The sequence below is a fragment of the Mytilus edulis genome, chromosome 5, assembly GCF_963676685.1.
Source record: "Mytilus edulis chromosome 5, xbMytEdul2.2, whole genome shotgun sequence".
Classification (NCBI taxonomy): domain Eukaryota; kingdom Metazoa; phylum Mollusca; class Bivalvia; order Mytilida; family Mytilidae; genus Mytilus; species Mytilus edulis.
This window is the reverse complement of record NC_092348.1, coordinates 3,670,576-3,692,785: the sequence shown is the minus strand read 5'-3', so window position 1 is coordinate 3,692,785 and position 22,210 is coordinate 3,670,576. Positions and strand designations below refer to the sequence as shown.

The 22,210-nt window shown below is 29.1% G+C and overlaps 1 protein-coding gene across 11 annotated transcripts; it reads left to right on the top strand.

The window, feature by feature from the left end:
- The first annotated feature begins 392 nt into the window (after positions 1 to 392).
- On the top strand, positions 393 to 20,808 carry LOC139522784 (probable tubulin polyglutamylase TTLL9). Of its 11 annotated transcripts, XM_071316298.1 has the most exons (20): positions 396 to 436; positions 1,409 to 1,454; positions 2,070 to 2,119; positions 2,454 to 2,540; positions 3,717 to 3,764; positions 5,817 to 5,864; positions 6,928 to 6,978; positions 7,755 to 7,814; positions 8,675 to 8,707; positions 11,077 to 11,188; positions 12,004 to 12,089; positions 12,616 to 12,649; positions 12,956 to 13,090; positions 13,504 to 13,635; positions 15,119 to 15,206; positions 15,773 to 15,894; positions 16,482 to 16,615; positions 17,371 to 17,484; positions 17,828 to 17,958; positions 20,479 to 20,808. In XM_071316298.1, exons 2-20 carry the CDS (start codon positions 1,437 to 1,439, stop codon positions 20,547 to 20,549), a joined length of 1,554 nt encoding a protein of 517 aa, XP_071172399.1. In that variant the 5' UTR covers positions 396 to 436; positions 1,409 to 1,436; the 3' UTR covers positions 20,550 to 20,808. The 11 variants fall into 11 exon arrangements, with proteins under 11 accessions (XP_071172403.1, XP_071172404.1, XP_071172399.1 ...); XM_071316302.1 differs by lacking the exon at positions 7,755 to 7,814 and having other exon boundaries at positions 393 to 436; XM_071316300.1 differs by lacking the exon at positions 8,675 to 8,707 and having other exon boundaries at positions 397 to 436.
- Positions 20,809 to 22,210: the final 1,402 nt, after the last annotated feature.

Sequence of the window (22,210 nt, the reverse complement as noted above, 5' to 3'; positions counted from 1 at the left end):
ATGTTGAAAATAAAAAAAAACAACACAATTTCACTTGTACAAAGATGCTGAAACTTGGTGCCATCAATAGTTACTTTATTGAGAGTTCTTTCAAAATTAGTAGGATGGAACAACTTTATATCTATAAGACAAACAGACATACACTTTTCTCTCTGAATAAGGATACATGTTGTAGACACCAGAGTAGTGATCCTTCTTTAAGACAAATTTTATTATGTATGCAGCAAACAAAACCCCACATACTAGTTTAATGTGTCAGTTTGACGAAACTTTGATATTTATTACCTGTATTTTGATTTGAAGCTTGACAAAATAAAAGAATATTGTTCTGGTTCATATGTTTTAATTGAATATTGAGATTTATATTATTGTAGAAGATCAAACATGAAAAGAAAGGAACATTCTGGTGTGGACTTTTTCTCACAAATAAAATAAAGTAAGTACATGTACATTGTAGATGGTTATTACTGTCTTTAAATGATATCAAAATTTTGAGGGTGAACTTCACAGAAAAAAACACTATAGATATATTTGCAACATTAATCATGTGTTCAATAATAAAGAACTTCTTTGTGTCCAGACATAACAGGAAAATGGTTATAAAGATAACAAAAATAAAAACAAAAAATTATGAAAAACATGTACATGAACAATTGTAAGAAAGAGTACATTTGTATGTATACAAAAGAAATGTGTTTTGCCTTTTTGAATTTTCATTTGATGTTAAATAATACTAGTACATATAACATGTGAAAAGGACCACCGATATCACCAAAAATCTTAGAAAATACTACAAACTACTTCAACTTCAAACACCTCAGACATACAAACAAGCAAAAACAACAATAAAATACAAATTGTCCAGATAGCTTGACGTGGTCCAGACAAACATGTGGTTAAACCAGTTTTACATGCACACAGACCACATTCTTTTGTCAGTTGTAAAACTAAAATACAAGAAAAATCCTGCATATTCCAGCTACAAACTTTTTTGAAAATTCTAGACTAAAATGGAGAATGGAAATGGGGAATGTGTCAAAGAGAAAACAACCTGACAAAAGAGCAGAAGGCCACCAATTGCAATGGGTCTTCAATGCAGTGAGAAATTCTCGTTTTGTTTAAATTTAAAAAAAATATAAATTACAAAAAAGTATAAAAAAGTGAACATATCTCGTTTGAATTGTTTTACATTATCTTATCGGGGCCTTTTATAGCTCACTATGCAGTATGGGCTTTGGTCATTGTTGAAGGCCATACAGTGACCTATAGTTGTTAATGTCTGTGTCATTTTGGTCTAAATTGTGGATAGTTGTCTCATTGGCAATCATACCACATCTTCTTTTTCATATATGATCATAACATTTTTTTCATTTTATTTACTGTACTCAATTACTGTTTATATTTTCAGTGACTAGTGTTAAGAGATCATATTAAACATGTCTAAAGTTGCAAGAGTAAGTATTGTTAATTCTACAGGTGTATGTCTGACTTGGGATGAAATTCATGAAGGTAACCCATAGCAATAATAGATCCCATTGTTGTGTTATTGTGTTGTCAATATTAAGGATTAATCTGTGGTTAAATCTTTTGACATCAAAACTTTTTAAAAGCTGCATGGAATTTTATGAAATTTAGGAACAAGGGTCTAAAGATGGTACAAAATGTGTCCATAGCAAATTTTGAAAACATGTTTCTTTTTTTGTTTTTTTTTTATTAATTACATATATACTGATAGATAGACTTATACTTCTATGTCATTTGCTACCTAGTGGAGAGTTTTCTTATTGCCAATTATGCCAACCAGATCTACTTATTTTAATAATATGATTAGTCAGCAGCAATATCAAGGTACTTTAAGGTAGAGACAGGGCTAAATAAGTCATTTGTATATACATGTATATGTAAAAACGAAAAATACATAAACAAATCACAAAAGACAAAGTCAGGAAAAAGACGTCATGTCCAAATATGCCTATACTATTGGTCATACATGGTGTGAATACAGTAAATTATATTAATCAGGATGTTGTTTTCAAGAGAAAATATTTTGATTATTTATATTTTTTCAGATTCCAGGTTATCAGAGTAAAAATCCCAAACAGAACAGAGGAATAATTGGGTAATTTTAATTAAGTTATTTGTATGTCTGAAGCTTTTATGCAAGTGAAATGTTATAAGTTTTATTTGTGATATTACATTTATTTTATCTGCAACCATGTATCAATCTATCTATCAACACAGACCATATTTATTGTAGGAAAATAAATACATTTTTGTACTTTTTTTTTCTTCATTTCATTATTTTGTAGATTAAATAAGTTAATGTTTGCTAATTCTTCTAAAAAGCATTTTGAAAATGAAAATGTTGTATTCATTATAAATTGTTTTTATTTTGTAAACCTACCATGTAATTGAAATTATATGTTAATACCTTTGAATTTTTTTATGTGTAGAGACAGAGAAATTCGCTTCAAGTGTTCACTACAAAATGTAATATTAGACGTGCTACGTGGACGACCAGGCTGGACAGAGGTACCAGGGTAAGGCATTATTAATTATGTATGGTTATTTTATGTGTTTTGTACACAAAATATATATATGAGAGTGAAAATAACATTTTTACCCAAAACTATAAGTATTATTCAAATGTATTGTGTATCTATGTTGATATATTGATTGTTTATTTTAAAATTTAATGATGACTGAGTTTATTAAATTTTTGCACCATAGAAGTGTTTTTATTTAGATGTCATAGTAATTTTACTAAAATTCTCTCTATATATGTATTAAAAAAATCAGCAAGTAGAAGAAGCTTCATAATAAGTATAAAACAGATTCAAAATGGAAAATTTTCATTAAAGGGAAATAACTCTAATTTGCAAGGTGATAAAATTGTAGTCTTCATGAGTCCTCAGCAATCTAACTCTCGATTGGAGAGTCTACAAGTTTGATAAGTACCTGTTGATTTCAATGATCAATGGGTTGGTTTACAAATAGTTGTAGAACATAAAAGTACAAACTATGGTACATGAATAATCATGAATAAATGAAATTTAAAAGGTGAAATAATCAAATTAAATTATTTGATACAAAAAAGACGGTATCTTTTTCACACATTTCAGTATTACCGTGGTTATCCAAGAAGCTTTGATCCCTTACAACACCAATAGTTTAAATAACTTTTGTAATAACAAGTACAGTTGGAATTTATTTCTGCAAAATGATCATCCTTATCAGTTAGCAGAGGAATTTAACATTATAAAATCCTGAACGTTCATTACTTAATCCATAATATGACCCCATCTGAATATGTTTCCGTACCAAAAACAGTTCTATATCTTTTAATTTGTTTCCCTGAATCTAGAATAATAGTTCTGTATTAAAAAACTCTCTTTTCTTTAACAAAATGTCAATTGTTTATAACACAATTCCCCCTGTTTTAATGTAAAATGTCTAAATAACAGGACATTATTTTATGTGTAACATTTTTGTTTGCAAAATATTCAATGCCAGTATGTATTTCCCATATCTATGGTATTTAGAGCTTTTAACCTCTTGACTACATGCTCATGTATGCTCGGATTAGAGAATTAGGATATTTGAGTTGCATTGACATATATTTTTATTGTTTAGATATGAGTTATTGCTTATAGATAAGCCGCTGCTTCAGTTTATTATATGTTATGAAGCTTCAACAGCTTTGTTGTCAATTTCAGTCCTAATAGTCAGGTACCAGCAGCCCAACAGGGCACCAGGCCATCAAAGTAAGTCTAACTGGGTTATTAAGGTACCAGAATCATACATTTACTGACCTAGCATGCACATTTGAGTTGGCATCATTTTGACAACAGTTTATTACATTATTTTATTCTTATCACTGGACATAGTTCTTTGTTTTTGTTTGTTTAAAATTACAAGGCACAAATAATGCAATCATATGTATTTATTTAAATCACATCAGAAATTTAGGGATTCAGTTTGCTATATATAATTTTGACAATTTTAGTGGATCAATTCTTTTGCATTTGAAGATAACTTGGCATTGGGTTAGGAGTTTGGAGTCAAGACATTCTCATATATAATATGACTTTATACTTAGATTATGTTGAAATTGAATGTTTGTATTTTACATTTCTCTCAAATTAAAGTAATTTTGAAAGTTTATTCAGTGTGAATTGATGGTTTTGAACTTAACTGCATGATGTGTGAAATACTGAACAATCATTTCATCACTAAAGTTTTGAGCACATCTGCTTGACATTAATTAGCTGTTGGCTTTCTGATAATGGTTCTGTTTTGTTCTTGAGTCGAGTTAGGAATAAATCAGTTCATATTTTTTTGGTTCCCAAGACGTCTATGAAACATTGTACAGATGTTAATGTTAACTTTACGGTCTTTACCTCTTTTTTTGACTCAATTTTGAAAAAAGCTTTTAATCAAAATATAATGTCCTGATGTATGTTAAATAAATTGACATGTTCTGTAAAGCTGAAGATTACATTATATTTACTGATTTTGTCTGGGGCAAAAAAGTCAATTCTTTAAATCTTTAGAATGACCCCAAATGCACTGAAAACTGACACAACTGGACAGTGGTAACACATATGCAAACAAAAGCTTTGGTTTATGGTACACTGTATAGAAAACTGTAAATATGTGGAATGTTTGTGTTAAGTGTTTTATATAGTTTATAATTAAAAAAAATGTTATACTGTGGATTCATTTTTATTCATGGTATACCAATTTTCATGGGTTTCGTGGGTCACAGCGAACCACGAATTTAAGAATTCAACGAAGAATAATCCCGAGAAATGTGTATGGAGTTGGATGTTTATTTCCGGTTATGTTCTGCAGTTCTTGTATAGTGTTGAATAGCGATAAACATTGTAACATAACACGTGTTTTTTTATTAAAAGAAGATTCAAGTATTTTGATTAAATCAATAATTAATATATCGAATATCAGTGATAATTTACTTTTAAAATTGATTAAAACTGTTCATGGAAAATAACTGCAAGTTGTTAATTACCGTGTCATAGTTTGGTTTACTAGTGATTGAAAATCAGTAGGATTAAGTACGGGGATATTGCCCGTAGGTAATATTGTAATAGAAGTTTTCAATGAACACTTTAACCTAAAATGACCAAGCAAGGATTTTGACAATTCAAAACTTTTTCAATGAATTCCTTCTTTTTTGTTTGTTTTGTTATTGATCAAACCAAGGAGGTTAAATGATCTACTAAATCAAAAAGAAATCCACGAATTACGTATCTGAATTTTTTTTTGTAATCAGCGATCCACGAATATACGTATACCACGAAACGTCTTTTTTCTCTCTATCCACGAAAATTGATACCCACGAAAATAAATGAATCCACAGTATTAAAAATATTTTCAGATTATAAATTTTTTGTAATCTATCTTAGATTCAAAATTCTATAGATTTTTCTTTATTTCAGAATCTGTACAATTAAGATAATTATGAAACAATCTACAGTTGGTGGCCATGTTTAAGCAATTAAGATGATTATGAAACAATCTATAGTTGATGGCCACATTTAAGCCTTTAAATATGTATTTGTTCTTTATTGAGTGATTGGATTGATGTTTTTTTTTTTATATATACCTGATATATTTGTTTACATTTTTATATAGAATTGCTTACCAGTAACCTAATAAAAAGAAAAAGATATAAAAAGTATTTTATATTTTAAAAAAATTGGAATTATTTGAATTTAAATCTTAGTTTCGAAAATTTCATAACTTATAAAATGGGAGACATTCTTTCATATCCACTGTTGCTTTGTAATTTCCAGTCATCAAACTTCAGGTCTAACTCAGACAGGAAACCAGTCAAGACCAAGGTGAGTGATGCCAGATATACAATGAACTGGTTCTTTGCCTTATATAGACATACCAAACCTGCAACCAATAAATCTTGCAAAATTTTGAAATCTATCCTTTATTTATACCAATTATAGAATCACAGCCTGAATCATATTCACATCTTCTAGCCATGAGCCAACATATCTTGCAGAACTTTGAATTCTATCCTTCATCCTATTATAGTATCACAGTCTCAAATAGTCAATATTTTTTTCACTTTTTATCATCCTTTCATATCTTAAAATCTTTGTCATGGAACTATTCTAGCCTGTCAAATGACTTGTTAAGGCCAGTGTCAGTGTTAGTTTTGACATGAACTGAAACACACTTATTTTGTAACATGTATATTTGTACTCTGAAGATATATTTTTCTTCTGTGGTTTAAAATGAATTTCATTTATTTCGATAATAGATTATTTTTTTTTGTTGCACACACTTAACTGAACTAAAAATAAGAGGACATGAGTTTTTATCATTAATGTCATAAGTCTATTCTAGTTATGAACCTCTGGTAATATCTGATTTTTGTTTCTTTATTCGATCTCAACACTTGATTGAAAGTCTTATTTAAGTCTTAGAAATTCTTTCATTTATCTGCATAGTTCTATTTTCTAGACATTCATACATCTTTTTCATATATCTTTTATCAGCATTGAAATTGCATGGATACTTCTTCTTATGAAAAATACTAACAGGATTTGTCTGTGCATGAAACCTTTTCATAACTAACAAGACCCTTCAAATTACTGGTAGATGCTAACAATATTCAGCATGCTGTTTTCCTCTCTTCCAGTTAATTGAATATTATTCTCAATATGGTAAAGGTATTCAATATTAAATACAGTCCTCAATTTATTTATTGCCCTTCTCATTAAGGGTCAAGAAGTTTTCATCTATTATTCACTTTTAAAAAGTTCTACTGACAAAAAACTTCATTTTTTCCATCAATTAAAATAAGTTTCTTAACATCATTATCTAGTAATCATTTAGCATAAGTCTGACTAAATGTTCTGTTTCATGTATCTGACCTTGACATTACAGCAATACTGGAAGTTCTCAGTCATCAAATATTATAGTCCCAAGTCGATTCAGGTGAGTTCAAGGTCATATGTTACCTAGGTGATGGACCATCAAATCTTACTCCACTCTTTTTTTATTTTTTTACTGCATAAGTTCTCTTCACTCTCTTATAAAGCACAAAACTGATGGCACCTTTATGTTTCCATGGTTACATGACATGCTACTGAGCACAAAGGTGAAGGTCACAATTTTTGTTATAGTTATTTCTATATATTTTTTGTATGTCTGAAAAGAAATTGACAACCAGTCTTTTTTACTGTATGTTTTATGTGTTAGAATGGCAATTTTACAAAGGTGAATTAATTACTTTATAGAAAATAATTGAAATTGAAATTTCAGCTAGTACTTTGTGGAGTTTTATGAAGTCAGAAGAGTTTAACCAATACAGTTATGCACAACAACAAATATTCAGTTTTTACATATACTTTTTCATTGTCATGAATTTTAAAAATTAAATTACATTTCTAAAAAAAAAATCAATTTAACTGAAATGAATGTATTAAAATTTTAGACCGATTCATATATTTAAAGATTATTATATCCATAAGTCATTTGAGTTTTTGTTCCATATAATTTGCTGAAGAAGTTAATATTTTACTGGTCTGTGTATATATATACATTTCTTTTATGATATATATATATATATATATGAGGGACTAGAACAATTTATAAAAGTATATAAAAAACAACGTTAAGGAAAAGAGTTATAAGGTTGTATATTGTATTGGTATGCATGGAATCTTACATTTGTAAAAGATATGTGATATCTTTGTTTTATTGACCTTTAGTCGACCTATTCAGCCAGTGGCACCACAAGCCACCCAAGTCAATGCACAAGGACGATTAGGGTGAGTGGCTATATTCTGGTCATACTGATTTAGTCCTAATGTAGAATTGTTCTATCTTCTGTAGAGTTATATTATATGCATGAGTAGGAGAAACCTTTGCCATTTTTTTTAAATTTAAGTTAGTATCTTAGCTCTAATTGGTCAGTTTGTCAACAGAAAAATATATAACACAACAAATCAGACAGTTAGTTTGTTTGTTTGTTAATTTGATAAAATCTTGGTAATTCAAATCAGTTATCTATTAAGGACTAATAACTAACATAAACTTTCTGTACTCATATAAACATGTAGACTTATACTGCAGATTACATGCTGTTGGGTCTGGAGATTTTTTTATTTTTTTTATAGTTTGAAGTCATTTTAATTTCCCGAGTCAAAACCTTCTAAATTTTCTAACTTATTTCAATCATTTTATACATATATATTTACATTCATCCTCTAATAGTCTAATGTAATCTAGAATTTTAAAACATTATATTTTAACTTAATTCCTTCCTTATGAAGCCAAATAAATGTGGAGAAAAATATAATGCATTGAGCATTGATGAGTAAAGCATTATGTTAATATATTCATTTTATCTAATTCTCTATGTTTTCCTGTTGAATACAAACAAAATGTGAAAGGAAAGCAGTGCAGAATTTTGTTTTAACAAGACAAAGAAAAGGTGTTTTACATATTAGAAGTAACATTTAATACAGTTAATAGAAATCATTTGTTTACCAGGTTAAGAGATGTGATATCATGAAGTATTTTCAGGGTTATCAGTGGTCAAACAGATATATTTATTTGTAAAGTGTTATTATTGTAGCTCATGTTTTTCTGTGTAATATCTTTTATAAAACCCACAAACATTTTACAGTTTACAAAGTTTACCTCCAATTCCAAGAAACAGGTGAGTCATACTTGGTCTAGTTAGACCTCCAAAATACTGGTTATAGTTGGTCTAGTTAGACCTCCAAAATACTGGTTACAGTTGGTCTTATTTGACTGTTAATACTTTACTATTCAATTCTAGCATTGATTTTTGGGGAATTCTTAGTTAAATTTTCCTTTGTAGTTAATATGAATTTTACTATTTTATTTGAAGTTTGATTTTTTTTTAAATTTGAATTTGAAAACAGTATTAATTACCACAATAACAGCACCTTTATTTGTTGATTCTTTCTGAAAATGGTTGAAACATGAGTAAATCATGGTAACAGAGAACAACAAAAAAGAAACAAAAATTAAAATTTCCTTTTTATTTTGGTATTTATAATCTGTTATTTGGGTAAAACATGTACATTTCCTGTTGAAATTAGTACTTTTCAAATAAGTGCTTTCACTTAAAAAAGAAAGAAAAAAACCATTAAGATGTATTTTTGTTGACTACCACACATCTTCTTTTATTCATATAATTTTCTTTAACTTTGTATGCACTAAAGGCATTCTTGGGTAACTGTCTTTTTAAAAGAAGAGATAAATTAAGAGCCAATTATTATTCTGTTCATCTAATCAAAAAACTATTACTACACCTTGAAACTTTAAAGTTAGATAATCGAAGCAACCTACTTTGGATTATTATATTCATATAAAAATTAAAAATTCTCTTTGAATTTAACTTTACCCCAACAAAAATCACAAATACATGTAGTAATGAAAATAATAATTAGAACTAATGAATTATTATAAAAAATAATGTCTTAACTAGATCAGGTATAAGTAGAAACATACAGCACGTTTCTGTCTTATTACTGCAGACTTGTGTAACAATTAACCATATTATATATACTTTCCACTAAATCATGTTCTAATCATTATCTTCTTCAATTTTTGCAGCAGAGTAAATGAGAGTTACAACTGTCTTTGTGTATATTATATTTATAAAGCTTTTATATCATCTGATAGCACATGTACGGCAATAGCTTTTCTATGAAGAATCTAAATGACTCAAGCTTATCATTTGAATAATCCATATGAGTTATGAATTATTATAAAAAATATTGTCTTAACTAGATCAGGTATAAGTAGAAACATACAGTACACTTCAGTCCTTTTACTGCAGACTTGTGTAACAATTAACCATATTAATGTACATCTGTATACTTTCCACTAAATCATGTACTAATCATTATCTTCTTTCAGTTTTGCAACAGAGTAAATGATTGTTAAATCATGAACATTTTTTGGTATTTCAGTAAAATTGCAGAAAATGCAGACATATTATATTACTCTGCTGAAGTAAAATTACAACAAATGTCTTTGTATATCATTTTTATAAAGCTTTTATATCATCAGATATTATATGTATAGCAATAACTTTTCTATTAAGAATCTAAATCTAAATGACTTGAGCTTATCATTTATATAATCAGTATGAGTGGTATATTGTTTAATATATAAATTTACTCAAACATTTTGTTTTTGGTGCATTTAAAAATTGCTTTATTATTCCTTTATGCAAAAAAGTCAAATAAGGTTTTTTACTCATTTTTACTCGACATAGACATATATTATCACAAAGGATCTCGGTTACAGAATAAGGTTGATAGTGGTTGTATGATATGAAAATCCATGTATTAGAAATCTTCTTTCAGCTGTGACTGATAGAAAATTAAAATAATAAAAATATAGATAAAGATAGTTTATTGATTTCAAATAATAAAAATATAGATAAAGGTAGTTTATTGATTTCAAATCCAAAAATTACAGGATTGTTCACAAAATTTCAAGTTACTCCAAAAGTGAATCTTTAAAATATTTGCGCATAAACATATTCATATAAAAATGGACGAATATTATTTTCTTTAAAATCATTAAAAAATTGTGATTTGCAAGATGTAAGTTGTTGAAAATTAACAATATTTTAAAAGAGGTAAAAAGATAAGTAAATTTAGTTAAAATTTATCTTTCATTATTTATTTTTTTCTAAATCGTAAGTAATATTGGGTCAAACTTATTTTTTGAAAGTTTGCTGGCATAAAATGTTGTGAATAGACAATCATTGTGTGAGTAATTTGTGTTGTATGGGCAACACTATAGCAGGTTGTGAAGAATTTAAAGTATCAAAATTATTTACTCCTTCATCAAAGAAAATATTCAATAGAACACTAGTTTTAAGAAATGTGTATGCTATTTATATATATAAAAAGACATTTTTCAGGGAAATAAGTGGCAACGGTTGCTTTATACTAGTATCAGGTCAGAATGGATAAGAGAATTTTCATTTAATATAATATTTATATCCCCATTGTGTATCCTAATTTTCTTATTTGTTTACAGTGATGGGGACTGGGATTTTTATTGGTGTGACCGAGAATGGCTACATCAGAACTATGATACCATGTTTTTACATGAACACCAGAAAATACTGCATTTCAGAAACCATTATGAAGTATGTGATATTGTCTTAGTCAAATAGTTTTAAAGTTATTTGTCATAAATAAAGACATTTCAAAAGTATAATAAAGTTAGTGTTATCAACATACTAAGTCATAACAACTAGATTATGATATTATTGAGATGAGAGCCATCTCTGTGGGCCCCGCTATGAATAATGTGTGGTAAAAATTTGTATCTTTACCATAGGATATGGTGTTGTCAACTGAAACCAAAGTTTGTGACCTTGGATTTTGATAGAAGTTGTACATACATTATGAAACACCCTCTGGTGTTGGTTAATATACATGTCAAGTATACACTTTGAAATCATTACAGTTCTGAAGATATAAAGCAGACACAAATGTAACCATTGAAACTGGGGTTGTCACTTGAAACCAAAGATGTTGACCTTGACCTTTGACCTAGGAAGTTGTACAAACAGTATGACACACCGTCTGGTATTGGTTAATATACATGTCAAGTATAAAGTATGAAAATATAAATCTAATTGTTCTCTAGATATATAAGGCAGACACAATGTGTTACGGATGGACTAACAGACGGACAGACTGATCACTAAAGGACAATGTGTGATTTGTCATGTTTAAATTCTGAAAAGCATTACAATTTAGGAAAAAAAACCAAGATATGACAGGGTATAGATAAACAAGCCAGGAACTCAACAACAATATAAATTAATTATATTAACAAACAATATTATGAAAAATGATATTCATTTATATAGATTAAATTATTGACAGAAACATTTTGCACATTTATTTAACAGAGTCTGATTATTTAGTAACAAGATTATTTTATATACCTCAGTTGACAAGAAAAAACCTAATGGTGAAAAATCTGAAGAGATTAAGGAAACAAACCGAGAGAGAACAAGGAAAGACTGAAGCTCAAAGGTTTGTCACATTTCTGGTCTTTAAGAACAGTTCTTACTAACAAAATAAGATTAGGAAACTGCTGAATGCTTACTTAACATTTTTTATGTTAAAATAAATAAAGAGATAAGATATTTTTTATGAAAATTTTAATTCCGTTAATTTAATTTCTATTATAAAAAAAATCTGAAAAAAATGTAGTTAAAGGATCTATTTTGATTTTTTGAAATAATCAAATTAATTTAAAATATATACATGCATTAGAAAAGTTGAATACATTTAAATTTATTGTGAAATTGTCATAAAATCAAAAAAGAAAAACTTATGAAAATACATTTTTTTTGAAATTAGTCATTTCTAAATTGAACAAATTGTCAAATATTATAAAGAAAATGACTTTCTAACATGCTGTATTTTGAACTAGGGATTATAGTATGATATTATATTTTTATTAGGGATCGTTGTGCAATTGTCAGTTTACACACCATAAGTATATATATTGATACAATAAATTCACCAATTCTCTTTATATTTTTGTACATTTCAGTTTTGATTTTTACCCAACAACATATGAACTTCCTGTAAGTAAAGTGTAACTAAAATTTAATGTTAATATGAAAAATTTCATTAATAATACATACACTAACACAATAAAATTATTGGTAAATACATTTTTTTTTTAATAAGAAATTTAAAAAAGTTTAAATGTGAAATATATGTATAATATCATTGGACTAGTTATTTTTAAGTGTATATTTTTACCGTTAAATTTATCATTTGATTTATTTACTCCTATACATTTATAAAGGCAGCCGCATGAATTAAAGTTTTATAGATATTTCAAGCAATAAGATGTAAAAATGGAAGATTTTCTCTTCTAATTTCAGTCAGAATATCACATTTTTGTGGAGGAATTTAAGAAGAATCTTGGGATCATTTGGATAATGAAACCAGCAGCCAAGTCACAAGGCAAGGGAATTTTCTTGTTCAGGAGATTGAAGGACATTACAGACTGGAAAAAGGTACAAATCTGATTTCTAATCTTTTATTGCACTAAAAATAACTGATTTTATATTTCTTTTACGACTACTTTGTCACATCAGTATATGTTTGGTAAATCACATTATATATATATATATATATTGTTTCAGGGAGAATATCAACCATTATCAGACCAGACGAAAGATGTACCAGAAACCTATGTTGTACAGAGATAAAATAATATATACACTTTAGGAGTTTAGTATGACGTCCATTATCATTGAACTAGTATGCACATTTGTTTAGGGGTCAGCTGAAGGACGCCTCAGAGTGCAATAGTTTCTCGCTACATTGAAGACCCACTGGTGGCCTTTCGGCTGTTGTCTGCTCTATGGTCGGGTTGTTGTTGCTTTTACACATTTCCCATTTCCATTCTCAATTTTATTTGTTTCAGGGAGAGTATCAACCATTATCAGACCAGACCAGAGACGTACCAGAGACTTATGTTGTTCAGAGATACATAGAAAATCCACTCCTGATTGGTGGTAGGAAATTTGATGTCCGAGTTTATGTTTTAGTCTGTTCAGTAAGTTGAAAGTATTGATTCTAATACAGTCAACTCTCGTTATCTCGAAGTCAGTCGGACCAGAGAATTATTTTGAGATACACATAGTTCGACTGAAGCGAAAACTGGTCAAGCTAAAATAAATCCTGATGAATATGGGAAGGGGATCGATATTCTGGTATCAGATCGATGGTCTTTCATTATTATAATACAATTATTTTTACTAATTCAATTGTTTTAGTTTCAAATTTTTCTTATGGTCTTTATCCAAGAGAGTACTTTCCAATCGATCTTAGAGTTGTTTAGGTCGTTAAGAGATTTTAGAAAATTTAGATTTCTCTTTATTTTGTTTCATCTCACTCTTTCTTTTCAATAGAAAATACAAGAAGATAAAAGATGCCGATTGAGTAGTGTTTAGGTGATCATCAACGGAAGTCTTAATCTTCACTTTATACACACCCAAGCTCATTAGTGTAAATCACGATTAATTGTTTTGTAAACATTTTAAATACTTTGTCATGAACATTAACAATGTATTGCTAATTATTTATGAAAATTCTATAAAAGATAATCTCAGGTAAACACTCGTGGAAAATAGCATGTCATAAATCAATTACAGTGGTCAGTGACAGGAAATTTAATTGCACGTGTGTCAGATTTATTCTTCAATCCATTTAAACCTCGGAGGTCATGCTTTGACATATTTGTATTAGTTCGAGATAAATAATGAATTTTGAATGCTTTTGTTAACCTTGGGATCTGAGATTTAGTTCAACTCAACCGAAATATCGACTTGTCCAATTTCGACTCATCAGGAGTCGAAATACATACATTTATATGGAACAAAATTCGGGACCACGTGAAAACTTCAACTGAACTGAAATTTCGAGTCAACCGAGTTCGAGACAACGAGAGTTAACTGTTTAAGTCTGTATAAATTAGGGATTGCAATATGATTGCCAAAGAGGCAACTATCTGTTATAGTGTCTTCAGTCTTGATTAACAACATGTTTTCTTATCTTTGCACAAAAAAATACAACCAAATTCCCTTGGCATTTGTTGTATTGTAATTTGTCAACAAAACATTTTTTTTTGCCTCAATTTTGGACTTAAATGTGCTGTTTTCTGTGTCAACAAGTCATCAGTTATTATTTGTGTAGGAAAACCTTTTATAGTAAAATGAAATTTTTATGCAGTTAAATAAGCATTGCATATCTTAACTCCATGAAGATCATTTGGTCTTGCTGCTATGTTATGATCCATTAACTTTGAATAGATTTCAACATTTGCATTATATTCACAAAATTACACCCAAGAGAGACATATTTCATTCTTTAGGATAAATAAAGGAAGTTAATTGCCATGAATGTTTGATAGAAGATAAATAAAGAGAAACCTTTTCTTTTAACAAAATAGTCCGAAATGGTTTTTCTTACAGAATTATGAAGGAATCATGAAAACTTAATTTACCTGTAAGATTAATTGTGCATTTTATATTTTCCAGTATAATCCACTAAAAGTATGGCTGTATCGTGGAGGTTTTGCCAGATTTTCTAATACTAGATTTTCTCTAGATTCCATTGAAGATACATGTATCCTTTTTAAAATAACATTTGAATATTTTTGATGAAGTGTTTCTGTTATTTTATAAAGTGATATCAGATATAATATTGATGATAAAAGGAAATGATTTAAGTTGTAACAAATCACCCTAAATAGCTAACCTTTCTGAAGATAGATCTTTGTCAACAGTAAACACATCTTTTCCTCCAAAACTTTTAGTTCATATGACATTTTATGTGAAAATTAATCCTTTTCAAAATTAGTTCTTGGCATTGATTTGAATGTTTTAATGTCAAGTTGTATTTGAATTTATCCAGAAACAAGTATTATGTATCTGGAAACTCTATTGTAACTTTTTTTTATGAAGAAATCATTTTTTTTTCTATGTTAGCAAGTCCATTAAGCTTTGGTGTATAATACATGAAGGTCAGATTGTTAGACATTCTTGTGAGAGATGGAGTCATGCAATTTAGATAAAATGAAAATTCTCTCAAGTAAGTTGTATTTCAAAGTAATATGAGAATCAGGAACAAGTAAAACATGAATAAAAATTCTTGCTAGGTTGTATTGTTTTTTTCCTTACTATGCCAAACAGATGTACATTTAACCAATGTTGCTGTACAGAAGAATGCCCCAGATTATGACCCTGAGAAAGGTTGTAAATGGTCAACCCAACAACTGAGGAAATATCTGGCAGCCAAACATGGTGTAGATAAGGTCAGTTTTTGGGGGATCATGGACCCTTAATTGAAATTTGAGCTACAGCAAATTAATTGTTTAATTTCAGGATAGCATGTTTGAAAGAAACGCTAATGCAATCAATTCATTTTAAAAGAACAGATATTAGTAGAACTTGATGTCTCAAATCAGTCAAATGCTTTCCCTAAGTACTTAAGGAAAAAAATGCCCCCCCCCCCATCAGCAATATGATGCAACATAGATGACATTGATTTACCAATAAAAAGTCATGTTTCTGGAGCCTGTTCTGTAGCCTAAATATTTCTCAAAGGTTATACCTGACCATGAAAATTTATTTTAAGGATTATTAAGTTTAAAACATGTATATATTGAAACATATGGAGTTTTTCTTGAATATTGTCCATGTTAAAATTTCGATCAATTTTAATAAAATTTAGAATGGAAATGGGGAATGTGTCAAAGAGAAAACAACCCGACTTAAAAGCAGAAAACAGCTAAGGGCCACCAATTGGTCTTGAATACAGCGTGAAAATAACCATCCCGTAGGCATACAAGTATAATTTTTCAAACTTTATCTAACATGTAGTGTATGATTATTTCCACAGGTACAGAAGATGTTTAAAGCTATAGATAACATAATAATAAAGAGTCTACAAAGTGTTCAGAAGATAATTATTAATGACAAACATTGTTTTGAGATGTATGGTTACGATGTACTTCTGGATGATGACTTAAAACCGTAAGTTTTTGATGAATTGTAATATTTGATTAATTTGTAGGAAAAACAACCAGACTACTAAAACCAAAAAATCGTTCTTCTAAAAATAATTTATCATCTGACAATCAGGTGTAAATAGTTTTATGTATAGGTCATTTTATGACAAAATGGCATGTATTGCTAAATGATATACATCATCCTGTCAACTCTAAAGTAGTGATTTACAACCTTTTGGTAATCCAATCTTAATTGATATAGATTGCCAATGTTCCGTCAGAAGGTCCGTTGTTTTCTATAGGTTTTCATCTTACAACATTTAAGGCAGCCATGATGAAGCTAAGAATGCCAGAAGTGGCGTTAAATACAAACAAACCAAAAAACTTGACAATGCAGTCAATTCCTCATATTTCTAAGCAAAAATGAGCATTTAGGAACATTTATAATTTCAGCTGGCTTTATTTATGCTTTTCAAATTTTTTTCTTAAAACTTCTTTCTTCATTTATCTTTCAATGAATTCAACTATACATTCCACTACTTCAATAATTTAAAAATCACTATTTTTCAATTTCCTAAGGGTAATATACAGAAAAAAAAAGAATTAATATTTTGAAAATTAATTTTTATAAATACTGTTGATTTTTTTTTTGTGGGTACCAATTTTTATGGATTTAGGAAAACATGCATTTTCAAGGATATTAGATTTCATGGTTTCATGTTTTTTATATGTTACAAAAAGAATTGTAACTACATATTTTGATGATTTTATATTTTGTAGGTGGTTAATAGAAATCAATGCTTCTCCATCATTGACTGCCAGTGGAAAGGAAGATTATGATCTCAAGTTTGGTCTCATTAGTGACCTTTTAAATGTCCTTGACCTTGAAAATAGGTAAGATTTTATATATGATATATTTGATTATTATTTATTGTAAGTTTTCACACCCAAAGTTACCATCATTATATATACATATGAAAATTTCACAAAATAAAAGTTGTTGATTATTACATAAAGACAAGATCACAAATAGTTATTTTTATTCTGTATACAAATCTTACTACATGGATGGTCTTTAAAGTATAATTGAGCCGTGTTTAATGATGTCACTTTAATCTAAATCTCTTGAATTGTTATTATATCATTATGATGCACAAAACTTTGAATGTCTGTTAAATATGTTGTTGGAATTTTAAAGATTTACTGTAAAGCATTCTGACTTGATATATTTGTGCAGGTTAACAGGTAAAGAGAAGAGAATTGGTGGCTGGGATCTTCTTTGGGATGATGGACCTATTGTAGCAGATGACAACATGGATTGTACACCTGCTAATGGTTCAGCTGTATCTACACCGAACTCTTATCTAGGTAAGATGTCATCTGAAGCATATTTTAAGACATAAATCCTTCAAATTCTATTAAAAGAGAGATTATAAAATGTTCCTGATAATGTAAAAGAGGGACAAAAGATACCAAAGGGACAGTCAAACTCATAAATCTAAAACAAACTGACAACGCCATGACTAAAAATGAAAAAGACAAACAGAAAAACAATAGTACACATGACACAACATAGAAAAACTAAAGAATAAACAACACGAACCCCACCAAAAACTAGGGGTGATCTCAGGTGCTCCGGAAGGGTAAGCAGATCCTGCTCCACATGTGGCACCCGTCGTGTTGCTTATGTGATTACAAATCCGGTAAATAGTCTTATTCAGTAGGTCACATTCATGAAAGGGAAGGGGATTGTAGTTACGACGTAAGGAACATATCGGATATCATTTGTGAAACGGTTATTCCATAAAGGTCAACCAACTTGTGATGGCGTCCGTAAAATTTACGAAGGGATGATTTCAACTTCACCATTTGGAACTCTTGGTTTAATAGCTTCCTTGTGAGCAGTAACCCTCTATCAAGAAAATCATGATAGGAAATGCAAGCACGGGAATATCGTATCAATTGGGAGATATATACCCCGTATGCAGGTGCTGCTGGAATGTTGCTACTTAGAAATGGAAAGTTCACAATTGGAAAGCTGAAATCATCTCTTTTGTAGTAAAGTTTTGTTTTCAACTGACCCTCATTGTCAATTTCTTTTTTTTTTTTTTTTTTTTTTTTTTTTTTTTTTTTTTTTCAGTAGTCAGGCTTTTACAATCCCTTTACATCACCACCTGACTATGGTGTTAAGGGGTTTAATATATACAACAAAAAAATTGACTACATTTTTTTTCTTCTACTGTGAATATATATTATTTGAATATTAACATTATAATAAAAAGTGGAAAAGAAAACACACACACATACACACACACATTCTTGCAATTGCATTAACAAAACATATATATCAACTTGTGTATTGCAAAGAAAAATGTTATCCTTGTAAAGATCTGCTCTTTATAAATTAAGTTTCATTTTTTTTTATTTTATATGATTTGAATCAAAAGTAATTATTACTAATCAGTAAAAATGTAATCTACTGGGGCCCAGAATTTTTGAAAATAAGGTGTGGTACCATTTTTCTTTGCTATATAATGTTCATTTTCCTGATATTTTCTTATTTTTGCTAATAGTCCTATAATACTTGGTTTCTTTTCATACAACTTACATTTGTATATATAGTTCTTTGCAATAATAATGATCAAATTCAACAGTAAACTCTCATTTTGAAGACCAAGAAAAATATGCTTCTTAGATAATGTAAAGTTCACAAAATATCTTTTCAATTTTTGTGAAAAAGATTGCCATATAAAATGTGTTATTGGACATTCATAGAATAAATGCTCCATGGTTTCATCAGAAATCTTACAAAAAGTACAAAGCTTTGAATCTTTAAGTTTAACTTTATACAAGAAAGTATTTGTTGCAATTATTCTGTGTAAAAATTTGTATTGAAAAGTCCCTAAATAAGTGTCTTTACATGATTTTCTTAAAATAATATAATATTTTGACCAATCTGCAATTTCAATACCTAGTAATTGCTCCCATTGTAAGAACTTTTCTGTTGGCAGTTGCACATTTCTGTCAACAAGATCTTTGTATACAAACTTTGCCTTTTTGTTACACAATAATCTTTCCAAAAAATTATCAATACAGTTAAAAGTTTCAAAATTTACATGAGCAATGTTTTCTTTAATATGTTCTCTCATATACTTTGGAATCTTTGCAATGAGACCATAATACTTTAAAAAATTATTTGTTTGAAGTCTTGGTCCTATCTGATCAAAATTACAAAAGTCCTTAGTCTCTAAGTTAATAAGGTCAAACAAAGACTGCACTCCCCTTCTCTGCCACTGAGTAAAGTACGGAAAATCTACTAGAGGTGCAAAATTTAAAATATCTAATGACAAAATATCTTGAACAGAGATATTGGTAGCAGGCCTTGCTACATGAAAGCTAAAAAATACATCCTTCCAAAAAGGATTGCTAAGACTATCAGAGATTTCTCTGAGTTTCTCCTTTTGAAAATGCAATACTCTTTCTCCACCATACTGTTCAAGGCTTTTTAATAACAATGATTGCCAACTACCATATAAATTGGATGAAAACCTCTTTATCCAGCCAATCTTAAGGTATATATTAAAATAATGGATATTAATCATTGTCAATTTCTAGATGTAAGTCAAGATATGAAGCCGACTTAACTGTATCTGTAGTATCCTTTGAGTGTGACTTTTATTTCACTTTTTCATATCATCATCTACATAAAATTATTTGTTGGGGATGACTTAAACTTTAAACTCAGGGAAGTTCTTTTTCCTCCACCAGTGACTTGATTTGATTGGTCAAGTGCGTGTGAATTTTTTGCCATTAACTAATACAATGCATGATATTCATTCTATGTCAATTCAAAATGTTCATTAACCTTATTCAAAAACTTTTTTCTAGGTTGTTTTAATGACAGAAAGAAGCAGTTAAGAGAAATATACCTGACAGCACAATCAGTTAAGAAGTCATAGTAGTCTTCAATATCATTCTGACAATCTATAATCATACAATTATAAATGATGCCATTTTTGGTGATTGAAAGTGAATAAAACAAGGTGGTTTTTCCTTAAACATAGAAACTGTTATTTTGTTATAGTATAGAAGAAGATTTTTTTTTATATTTGTATCAAATTCTATGTAAGTTACAGATGTGTTGAATAAGTGTTGTATGTCACTCATTATTTAATTCATAACAAAAAAACAATTTGAAAATAAAGATAAGTAATTGAATATCGCAATTTTTTAGTTGTTTATTTTTGGGCATCATATACTTATCAACAATAAATATCTGTACTGAGTAATAACTATGGGATCAAATTGATTTCATTGTAAAAGATACTTGCATTTTAACCTCCTTGTCAAAATAAACATGAGATGTTGTATGCTCTAATTGTCAATGAGACAACTATCCACCAGAGTTCAAATGATGAAGATAAAATCAATTTAATTAACAGTTTGACCCCAATTTTGATAATGAGAAGAATTCATTGGCTATAAAAGGCCTTAAACATGAACAAAATGAAACCACTCAAAAGAGAAAAATAACTGCCTCATATATACAATACAATTTACAAAAAAACAAATATGACAGACATGCACCATTAAAATATGCATATAAAGTCTGTGGCAGGGTAAAATCTGATTCAAACAAAAAATTCTCTGAAACTGACATTATCAAGATGCTTGATTTTTTGATTGACAACATATTTGTTACGTTTGGAGGACGTGTTTTTCAACAGACTCGGAATTCCGATGGGAACCAATTGTGCCCCTCTTCTTGCCGACTTCTTTCCCTATTATAATGAGGCTGACTTCATACAGGAACTTCTTAGGAAGAAAGATAAGAAGTTAGCAATATCCTTTAACTTTACGTTCCTCTATATAGATGATGTTCTCTCACAAAATAATACAAAATTTGGTGACTGTTGAACGAATCAATCCCATTGAACTAGAGAAAAAGGATGCTACAGATACAGCTCAGTCTGCATCATATCTTGACTTACATCTAGAAATTGACAATGAGGGAGGGTTGATGGTGTCAGTCCACCAATTACTCCCTCCAATTTAGAACGTATGTAAAAGTAGCCCTACTCTGGCACACAATAGTGCTTTTGATGTCCTTGGTTACTTAAACTAACCAACAAATTTGCAGAAATGAAACTTGGTGAAAGAGAAATATATCTAGACCATTTTGAGTCAAAATTTACTTGTCTATGAGTATGCATTAAAAATTGAGGATGAATGCGCTATGTAGTATACTAATTTAAGATTTGTTAGAAGGCTTTAGAAGTATGGTGAAAATTGGCATGTAGAAAGCTGATACATGTACAATTCAGGATATACCTGGTTTCTATGAAGTTAAACCTTAGGTAAAATATTTAGAAAGCTGTGAAAATTGCAAAATTTGGTTGAACAGATAGGAATTTTTAATTGGTTGACTGATTCCTGATGACAAAACTTTACAATAAAAGAGATGATTTCAGCTTACCAATTGTGAACTTTCAATTTCTATGTAGCAACATCTCAAGGACCTCTGCATAGGGAGTATATATCTCCCAATTAATACGATATTCCCGGGCTTGTATTTCCTATCATGATTTCCTTGATAGAGGATTGTTACTCACAAGGAAGC